Raw genomic sequence first — 11,753 nt, forward strand, 5'->3', positions numbered from 1 at the left:
TTTCTCCTTTTGTTTTTCTCAGGTATTTTGTCCCAGCAATGGAAGGCTGACCAACACACCTCCTCCTAAAGATCTTGGACCTTTAAAGCTTTATTTCTTTGTTATATTTTTATAGCAAAATATTGAGAAAATTAAAAAAGATATGAGATTTTTCTGCCTGATCCCCACCTGGATCCTATGTTGTCTTTATTTCTTAATGTGGTTCTGAAATCAAAGGAATATAGTATGTTAAGAAAAAATAATATGGGAATATGATGGGATATGAGAGAAAAGAGATATTAGAGAAAAGTTAAAAGTTCTTTCATGCTGCCTCAGAACTTTTTTTGAGCTGAGCAACCGGATAAGAGATAATTATACTCAAAATTTTCTTATGAGATTAGAATATTCATAATTTTGCTGAAAAGAAATAAAATGGTAATTATCTTCCTTAAGATCATATAACTAGGGAGTGAATATTAGGACATCAATGGATATTATAGGCATTTGTATTTGTACTTTCTCTTGTATTCCTTTCATTATCTTTTCTGCAGGTTGACAGTTAAATACTGATGTTGAGTTTTATTGATTTGTTAAATATCAGCATTATTGAATAAAAGTCCACTCATGATTTTAAAAGAAGGGACGCATTTATTTAATGTTTAAAGGCACCAACAAATAAATATTATATACTATTACAGTGTAGGGAGTCAGGGAAGAGGAAGAGAGGCATGATTTGATAGTTTTCTGGATAGTGGAAATGGTAGAAATCTATTTTCAACCCAAGTAACTATAATTATTTTAATAATTTTTAGTTTCTGATTATTTCCTGGAGGCCCAAAAGAATATGTTTTAATATTAGGAAGATGTTGTTATACTTTGGCATTAATTGGTAGAATCTCTAGACTCTTTGTTTATCCAGCTTACCTTATCTAAAAATCCATTATCCTACATCTTCACCCATCTCTAGTGTGTAAAGAAGGCTCTATCCTCATTTATACTATTCTTTTTTATAATTTTACCCCAATTTTCACAAACATCATAAAAATTTCTCTCCTGGGTTGAGGACGCAGATCAGTGGGACAGTGCTTGTCTAGCATGCACAAGGCCCTGGATTAAATCTCTAACAAAATAAAACTAAACAAAAACAATAAAAAATAAATCCCTCTTTCCTAGTTTTCTATACCTCATAGTGAGCATAAACAAATATCATTTATCCTTAAGCTTATTACGCATTTCATATTATACTCATGCAGGCATGTTGTTACCTAAATATATTGGTAAATTGTAATAATTAGCAATGCTTTCTCTTTTATAGTTTTTATTGGTTCTTTTTAATTATATGACAGCATAATCCATTTGATATAATTATACAAGCATCTTATTCTAGTTAAGAGTCCCATTCTTATGGATGAACATGGTGGTGGGATTTACTCTGTTGTTTTCATATATAGACATGGAAAAACTATGTCAGATTCATCCCAATGTCTTTCCTTATTAACCCTTCCTTCTCTCAATTCCCCATTGTCTAATCTATTGCAATTCTATTTTTCCCCTCACTTAGCACCCACTCCCCAATTGGGGTTAGCTTCCACTTATTAGAGAAAATATTCTACCTTTGGTTTTTTGGGACTGGCTTATGTCACTTAGGATGATAGTCTCCAGATCCACTAGGGATGCTTTCTTAAGCTTCTTTGATTCCTCAATGCATACCATACATCCTCCATGGGTCTACAAAAATTGTTTAACATATACTAGTTTTTGAAAATGAAGATATTAAAAAAGATTAACTGATGATGAAGTCATCAAAAGAGCTCTTTCCTCAAGAGATGAAACTGTTTATACCTAAGAGGTTTAGCTTAATGGGATTTAGCTTAATGAGATTTATAAATCCTCAAGTATATAATCAACTCCATTGGAGTTGGATTGGCTTTTAATGGCTGCTATTATTTTAGGGTCATTAATATCATCACCTGCAACTGTCTAAACTCTTGCCTAGTGAGTAAAACTCTCTTCTGCTTTCTCCTAGGTAAAAGCACATTTCAGTTCTGCTGTAACTCAATCTGTGCATCAATTAAGAACCAAAGAACTAGTTGGAAGTCACTGTCCAAACTTAATGGTAAGTTTCTCCTTTATCCTATTCCCTTTATGTCTTTCCTTTCCTTAATTATTCTTTTGCTTCTGTTGTCTTCTCTTCTTTCCTATTTCATGTTTCTCCCTCTCTCTGATTCCATAATCAATTTTTCTTGCACTTTATTATTCTCATTTCATTTTCTGATTGTATCTCACAAAAATTACTAAGTCCATTAATTCTGTTTATGTGACATTTACTATGGAATAGCAAAAATTTAGCATTGGAATAGAAGATGGTAAAAGTGAGGAGGAGATGGCAGAAGAAATGAAGAGACAAAAACTTGAAGAAAACATGACTTACAGGTGGAAAAAAAAAACAGGGAGAAAAACGAATTACAGTAGATGGGATAGAAAGAGAAGGGGGAGGGGGGATAGTAGAGGATAGGAAAGGTAGCAGAATACAACAGTTACTAGTATGCCATTATGTAAAAATGTGTATGTGTAACCGATGTGATTCTGCAATCTGTATTTGGGGTAAAAATGGGAGTTCATAACTCACTGGAAACTAATGTTTGAAATATGATATGTCAAGAGCTTTGTAATGTTTTGAACAACCAATAAAAAAAATTAGAGAAGTCTGAGGGAAAGAATGCTGATTAGTTGAGTAGACATGGCAAAAGAAAAAATAAGTGAAGACCGATGGTCACAATTACATTGAATTTCTTATAGTACTTATCCTAAGTTAAAGTTACATGCTGTTTTCAATTAATATGAACATTTATACATCATCTTTTTTAAATAACTTAAAGGAGTTTACTGAGAAAATTATCTATGATTATCATTTTTGAATTTTAAAGATTTTCTTGTTTTTTTTTCTGTACAGGAAATACAATTAACATCCACATTTAGAATTTTGTTTAAGGATTTAAAATATTATTATTTATAATTATTATAATATTGAAAATGGACTATTGGGGCATAGTAATTACACACAGTTGTAGTTTCTTTATGATATATTAATATGTGCATAGAATACAATTTGATCACTATTACTCCCCATTATCTATCTTTACCCTCTCTATTCCATTGGTCTCCCGTTTACTTTCGTGAGTGACATCCCCTTTTTTTCCCTCTCTGACTTCCACATATGAGAGAAAATATATGTCAACTTGTCTTTCTGAGTATGGCTTATTTCACTTAATATGATGCTGTCCAGATTCATCATTTTTCTGCAAATGGCATGATTTAATTCTTCTTTATGGATGATGAGTAAAATTTTGTTGTATATAAATATGCCACATTTTCTTTATTCATTCACCTGTTGTGGACAACTAGAATGATTTCATAATTTATTTACTGTGAATTGTACTGCAATAAACATGGGTGTGAATGCATCCCTAATGTTGACTTTTATTATATTGAATAAATACTGACAAGTTGCATTACTGGATGCTTTAAAAATTTTTAGCTTTGGAGGAATTTCTATACTGATTTCTATAGTAAACATAATAATTTACATTCCCACCAACACAATTTCTTCTTCCTTTGTTGTTGCATCCTCACCAGCATTTATTATTTGTATTTTTAATTATAGCCATTCTGACTGGTGTAAGATGGACTCTCAATTCATTTTTTAAACTTGCATTTTCCTGATGGCCAAAGATGTTGAACATTATTTTTATGTAGTTGTTGGTCATTTGTACTTATTTTGAAATTTTAACCAGATCAGTTAGGCAAGAGAAAGAAAGAAAATGGACACAATAACCAGCATTCTTTCCCTCAGACTTTTCTAATTTTTTTTTCTACTTGTCAGTCAGTATTTTCTTCATTTTTTTTTTGTCTCTTCATTTCTTCTGCCCATTTATTGCTTGGGTTATTTACTTTTGCAGGTTGAGTTTTTTGGCTTCTTCATATTCTGAATATTAATTCTCTGTCACAACAGTAACTGGTAACTATTTTTGCTTCATTTTCTAAGCTATCTCTTCACTCTGTTGCTTCCATTGCTGTGCAGAACTTTTTATAGCTTGATACTTTCCCATTTATAGATACTTAGTATTATTTCCTGAGATATAGAAATCCTATTCAGGAAACCATAATTTTCCCTAAATGTTGGAGTGTTAACACTATTCTTTCTTCAAGAAGTTGCAAAGTTTCTGATTTTATACCTACATCATTGATTCATTGACTCTGTATAGGGTGAGAAATAAGGTATAGTGTCATTATTTTATGTATGGTTATTCAGTTTTCCACAATCCTTTGTTAAACAGGCTGTCTTTTCTCTAACATTTGTTTTGGCATCTTTATCAAGAATTAGATATTGGTAACTATATGGATTTGTGTGTGTATCATCTGTTCTGTTACATTATCTGAATGTTTGTTTTTATCTTGTACCATGCTGTTTTTCTTACCTTGTCTCTGCAGTATAATATGAAATAGGGTATTGTGATGTCATTAGAATTGCTCTTTGTTAAGAATTTCTTTGACAACTTTGAGTTATGTGGTCTTCCATATTACTTTTGTGATTGTTTTCTCTAGTTCTGTGAAAAATGTCATTGATATTTTGATGGGGATTGCACTGAATCTCTAGATTGTTTTTGGTAATATGGCCATTTATCACCCATGAACAGAGGAGTTCTTCCAATATTCTAGTGTCTTCTTCAATTTCTATCTTCAGTTTTCTATAATTTTTATTGTACATTTTTTAATCTCCTTGGTTAGTTTTATTCTTAGGCATTTTTATGGTATTGTGGATATGATTGCTTCCCCTTTTTCTCAGCAGATTCATTATTGCTGTATAAGAAATGTATTGATTTTTGTATCCCACTACTTTACTGAATTTGTTTATCTGATCTAAAAGTCTTTTGGTAGAACCTTTATTGTATTCCAAGTAAAAGGTCATATCATATGCAAATAAAAACAATTTAATTCTTCCTTTGCAATTTGTATCCATTTTATTTCTTTCTCTTGGCTAACTGACCTAGTTAAAACTAGTTAAAACTATATCGAATAAGAGGGATAAGAATGAATATCTTGTCTTGTTCATGATGTTATAAGAAATGCTTTCAATTTTTCCCCATTAAGTATGCTGTTTGATTTTGTGCTTTCACACATAGATTTTATGTTTCTATCTCTATATTTATTTAAGGTTTTTATTACTAATGGGTATTGAATGTTGTTGAAAATTTCTTTCTGAATATACTGAGATGATCCTGTGCATTTTTACCTTGATTCTATTTATGTGGTGCATTATATTTATTAATTTACAACTGTTGACTCATTATTGCATGAAACCAACTTGATCATGATATACGATCTTTTTAGTGTGTTGTTGAATTCTATTTCCAAGTATCTATTTCAAGATTTTTGTCTATTTTCAACAATGGCATTGGTCTGTAATATTTTTCCTGATTACTCACTTCTGTTATCAAGGTGAAACTGGTTTCACACAATGTGTTTGGAGGCATTTCCTCCCTTTGTATCTCATGGGATAATTTGGGGAGCATTTGTGTTCATTCTTCCTTAAAGGTTTGATAAAATACAGCCGTGAGTTCATCTGGCACTTGGTTTTTCTGTTTGGAGTTTTTCGTTTTGTTTTGTTGTCTGCTTCAATCTCATTGCTTGTTTTTCTGTTTAATATTTCTGTCTTTCTGGTTCAGTTTTGACAGATAAATTTCTTGTGTTTAGAAAGTTATCCATTTCTTCCAGTTTTTTTCAGTTTTTTGGAGTAGAATATTTCAAAATCTTCCCTAATGATTCCCTGGATTTTAGTACTGTCTGTTGAAATAGTCCCTTTTTAATTTGTAATGTTATTCATTTGGATTTTCTCTTTCATGTTATTGTTTCTGTCCTGCACTCACAGTCAATTCCTTGAGGTAATTACAATTAAATATCATCGTTCAGACTAAGGATAAACAACACAACATTCTAGTCCCACATACTGAAAAAAATGAAATCTATTTCTACAAGCATATAAAATCTCACACCAAAAAAATAACTCATAATTTAAAGATCTTTATAAGATAATGCTTTTATTTGTAGAAAATATTTTCTCAGTCTGTACAAAGTAAATAGATTTTGCTGGAATTTTTCTTACCTAAATCATTTCAAAACAATTGCCTCATTAGAGTATGAAATCAATAGCAGTTTCAGTATTTGGACATTGTTACCTTCACACACTACCATGCACACCTTTATATATTTTTTTCTTCAACAATTTGCCAGAACAGAAGATCAAGAAGCAGCAATGCGAAACCATACAACAGTGACAATATTTATCCTAGCAGGACTGACAGAGGACCCCAAATTGAAGATTGTCCTGTTTATCTTCCTGCTTCTCACCTACCTACTAAGCATCTCAGGCAATCTGATTATCATTACCCTCACTCTGCTGGATTCTCATCTCAAAACCCCTATGTATTTCTTTCTTCGAAATTTTTCCTTCTTAGAAATTTCTTATACAACAGTCTGTATCCCAAAATTGCTTGTTAGCATGGCAACTGGTGACAAAACCATTTCCTATAACTGTTGTGTAGCTCAGTTATTTTTCGCCTTCCTTTTGGGTGCATCTGAATTTTATCTGCTGGCTGCCATGTCCTATGATCGTTATGTTGCCATCTGTAAGCCTCTGCATTATACAACCATCATGAGCACCAAAACTTGTATCCAACTGGTCCTCAGCTCTTGGATCGCTGGTTTCCTCATCATTTTCCCAGGACTCATAATAGGTCTAAACCTGGATTTCTGTGATGCCAATATCATTGATCATTTCTATTGTGACACTGCTCCTCTACTGCAAATCTCCTGCACAGATACACATTTATTAGAAATGATGAGCTTCATCCTAGCTTTAGTGACTCTCTTAGTTACTTTCTTTTTAGTGGCTCTGTCATACACATCTATTACCCTAACCATTTTGAAACTCCCTTCTGCCAACCAGAGAAAAAAGGCCTTTTCCACGTGCTCTTCTCATATGATTGTCATCTCCATCTCATATGGCAGCTGCATCTTCATGTACATTAAACCCTCAGCCAAGCAGCATATAACCTTAATGAAAGGAGTATCAGTGCTCAATACCTCTGTTGCCCCACTTTTGAACCCTTTCATTTATACTCTAAGAAATCAGCAGGTGAAGCAAGCATGTAAAGACTTGCTACAAAGACTTCTGTCTTTATCTAACAAGTAGAATCACAGTGAGGTTTATAAAGGAAATACATTATCAGTGAAATTTGCAAAGGAAGTAGCTGGATTGGATGCTAATTTTCTTTTCTGTTGCATTATTCGATATATTACCATATTTAGCCTTTCACTTCTTCCTGAAGTGTCATGAAATTTACATAAGCTATTTTCCCCCAGTGGTTTTCCTTTCAAAATAATAAGCATTCTTTCTTCTGACTATTATAAGTATTCTCACATATGACCCCTTTCTCTCTTTCATTGAAATGTACATATTTAAAATGTTTTATCAATTTAATGTATCAGTTCATTGAAAGTGTTATTTCCACATGAATGCAGTAGGTTTAATTCTCATTATCATATTTAATTTTATGTAAAATCTTAATGATTTCAAAATAATTATATGATGTAATGTCTTTGGGATTTCAGTTTTCCCCAGATTTTATTATATCTTGCTACACATTTTTAGTTTTCTTTTTGAATATATTTGAACGTGGGAAATTGAGATTTAAAAAAATAATAGTAATTTTTTATTTTGAACGTTTTTTAAAATATCATACTATGTTCATGAAATAAAAAGTCATATGATATATTTGTGTTATATTTTATTTGATATAGATAAGAAAATATTAAATCATATAGCTATGAATTGAAAAAGAAAGGGATATTGCAATAGTATTTAACATGTGGGTCTCGGCTACCTCCTCTCCCAGCTTAATGCACCCTCTGACCTTGCTGATACTCTATCCCGATATACAACATTCATCTTTTAATGGATGACTTCAGGAAGAATCTCATTTCTCTTTCATGATGGAATTTTGCTTATGCTTAACCAGCTGTTTGACTAGATGGACAGACAACATCTACCTCAAGTTTAACAGCTAACATCACATGGGAAGTTGGTCAAGCATTCATTCTTTACTAAGTCCCAACATAAATGAAAACAACCAATTGAAAACACAATAGACATCTACAGAGATGTCCTGGTTTTTCTTAAAAGTCTAGGTGTCCATAGTTTTACTCACCGATATGAACCTGCAAAAGTCTACATGCAAAATGTGTCTGTCTACATTCATAAGTCTGCTACTCCAAGCAGCATTGGATATACCAGGGGCCAAACAATCTTACATAGAAGCCAAGACCTTTTGCAAAGCCTTCTCTTGTTCTGGATCCCACCCAAAAGTACCATCTTTATCTATCAAAGATGATTATTACTCCAAAATCCAAAGATGCCCAGTAGGTGGCGTAACACTTTTTAAGTAACAGGAGAGACCATATGTATTCATTTAGCACTCTGGAAGGACCATCTCAACTTTTTCCTAACCAATGGATATCTAGAAATTTCACTGAAGTAACAGATCTTTTAATTATAAAAGCTATTATCTACAGTTTAGTAATAAATGTATTTCAATGGTGCCTAGATTCCTTGCTACTTCCTATTTGCTAGGTCCATTCAGAAAATTATCATCAATAAAATGGAATGGTGTCATGTTGTGAAGAGGTGAAAAGCAATCAATTTCCTAAAGATTAGAATTCCCTAAAGATTAGATCTTAATATAGGACTGGAGTTGATATGGCATAGTGGAACAATGTTGCTGTGCTGCCTTTTCCAGATGAAAGTCAGTTGTTTCTGATGATGTGTAATAAAAGATATAAAGAAAAACATTCTTAAGAAGTTTCCATGGGATATATTGATTTTTCCCAGCAACAAAACCACATCTTGAGTAGCAGCTGCCATTGAAGCCAACACATGATAGAATTTATGATAATTTAATGTCACCCTCCAGTATTTATCATTCTTCTGCATAGGCCAAATAGGAAAATTGAACAGAAAAATGGTAGGAATCAGACCTGTATCTTTTAAGTCCTTAATGGTGATACTAATCTCTGTGATTTCCCTCAGAGTGGTACATATATGATTCACTATTATTGTTGATAAAGGTAATTGCACTGACTTACCCTTGGTCTTTCTTGCTGTAATACCACTTTAGCACTCTAACAGAAACCACTTCACAAAGCAGAGTTTTAAGGATATTGTCAAAGTTAAAAACATTTTAGAGAAGTCCCATAAGTAAATAAATAAATAGTCAAAGCATTCTCACAATGGAATATACTATGTATTTGAGCTTGTGAATAACAAGATTACACATCTCATACATATTTCTGAGTTTCAATGTCTCAAAAACAAAATATTTAATATTAAATGTGTAATCAACACTTTATTATTACTTCCTAAATCATTTGGAAGCTGAAATGCTACATGCATATGACTTTGAATATCATTAATATCTATTTGCAGATTCAAAGAATTTCTGGCTGATAAGGATTTCAGGTGAACAGAATGCTATGCTAATTCATATTTTCTGCAATTTTTATTAGATGCTATACTAGTTTTCCTCCAGATAAAAGGCTATTTTATGTTTATTTTATTTTTATTAACATGTATTAGTTGTTCATATTAGTGGGGTTCAGTGTGATATTTCAAAATACAGGTATAGTGTGCACTGAGTAGGCTACTATGGATTGGCTTTTAAAATGTGTATTTGCATGCATTTGTGTTTTAATGGAAGTCCTCTCTGTTATTAAAATGGCTAGCTACATATATAATTTTTTAATCTATCTTTTGAAATTGAGCAACCATCTTGGGATGAAAAAATATTTGGGATAATTATGATTCATGTATTGAGGATAGTATTTAAAACAACAAATGAGTGCACTCATGCCTCAAATAGCTGTCTGTCTTAATCACAGAGTAACAAATTAACTGCCTCACTTATATCAGTTTATGCTAGATATTTTGGATGATTTTTTAAATGTAATTATGGCCAGGCTTTCAGGAACTATCAGATTCTACATTTTAAATCAACTTTCTCTTTCATGGTATCCAAGAACATTTTTTTAGTATCTCTTTGATGTATTAATTCTCCATTATTACTCTTTGGAAAAGTCAATTCAAGAGTACAAATTTGTCACTAGCCTTAAACTTTAATAAAAGTATTTCAACATCTTTAGAACTGATTTTTATGTGAATGTTTGAGATATTGGAGTAAAAATATCTATAGACTAATTTTAAAGCAATCATACCACAATGAATTGGTCCATGAATTCAAAAATATCAATCTAGACCAAAAAACATTCATAAAAAATGACAGCTTGTACTTGCTATGAGGTCCCTGCTTAAGGAAATCAGATTACAAACACTGTGTTAGCTTTACATCACTGTGACAAAATACTTGAGAAAAACAACTAAAAGGAGGAAAGATTTATTTTGACATATGGTTTCAGAGGTTTCAGCTCACAGCTTCCATCGCTATAGGACTGAAGTGAGACAGAACATCATGGTAGAGATGACATGGTAAAGCCAAGCTGCTCAGCTCATGACAGCAGGAAGGCAGAGAGAGGGAGGGAGAAAAGGAGAGGGACAGGGAGGGATAGAGAAAGAGAGAAGGGGAGAAAGCAAGGGGTCAACAAGATATAGGTCCAAAGGCACACCCCCAAGGACCAATGCCTTCAACTAGGTCCTACCTCCTACATTTTCCACTAGTTCCCAATAATTCATTCAGCTATGAATCACTCAATGGATTCATCCATTGATGAGGTCAGAGCCCTCATGATCTAATCACTTCCCAAAAGCCTCACCTCTGAACATTGTTGTTAAGGGAACTCAACCTTTTTAACACATGAGCCTTTAGGGGACGTTCCAGATCAGAACTATAATGAATACTCATGTCTTTATTTGATGATAGAAAGAATTAGAATGAATATAATATAGACCTGTAAAATCATTAATACCACAAATAATATTAATAGGGGTTTATTGCACAATACCAATAAATGAATGAGCAGGCATAACAACAAATTATATGAGATTTTCTAAGGAGACATGCTTCTAAGACCTCAAGCTTGAAACATTCCTTCATCTCTTTCACAGATTAGCTCAGTGAGCTTAATCTGTGTATGAATCGCCATGTACAATTTTCCCATCATTATTAAAACAAACACATAATTTTTCTGTTTTTTCATAACTTTCTTATATCAAACATTGACTATGCATTACGTGATTTTCCAAAAAGACTAAATTTAAATTTGAATTTGAAATTTGAAAATAACCTTGGTGTGAATTCACCAAAATATTATGCTATTATTTATAAGTTAAAGTAAATGTCCTTAGCTTGTGAATTTTATTAAGTTACAGTTACAGAAATCAAAGACCCAATGTCAATGCATCCATGTTTTAAAAAAACAAATTACAAAAAGTCATATTCTCAATTCTGACCTTATTCAAGGCTTGTGCATTAAAGTGGGGTCTAAATAAAGAAAAATGGCAATAAAATGCTAAGAGGTAACACACACATACACACATCTAGATTTATTTAAGAACATTAAAAATTTGGCTTCACAACATAAATAATTCCATTGTTTCACTGTACAAATGGAAATATTAATTATATAATGTAGAAAATATATTTGAGTTACAATTGTGTACAACTGTGGTCTTCTACATGCTTAGTAATAATGAGCCTAAGACAGTT

At 32.2% G+C, this 11,753-nt stretch overlaps 1 protein-coding gene across 1 annotated transcript; it reads left to right on the top strand.

Annotated features, from left to right (window-relative positions):
- Positions 1 to 6,283: 6,283 nt before the first annotated feature.
- LOC101962740 (olfactory receptor 6C74) lies at positions 6,284 to 7,231 on the top strand. The gene has a single exon (XM_005341706.4). The coding sequence runs from the start codon at positions 6,293 to 6,295 to the stop codon at positions 7,229 to 7,231; it is 939 nt and encodes a 312-aa protein (XP_005341763.2). The 5' UTR covers positions 6,284 to 6,292.
- The last annotated feature ends 4,522 nt before the right edge of the window (positions 7,232 to 11,753 follow it).

The sequence above is a fragment of the Ictidomys tridecemlineatus genome, chromosome 6, assembly GCF_052094955.1.
Source record: "Ictidomys tridecemlineatus isolate mIctTri1 chromosome 6, mIctTri1.hap1, whole genome shotgun sequence".
Classification (NCBI taxonomy): domain Eukaryota; kingdom Metazoa; phylum Chordata; class Mammalia; order Rodentia; family Sciuridae; genus Ictidomys; species Ictidomys tridecemlineatus.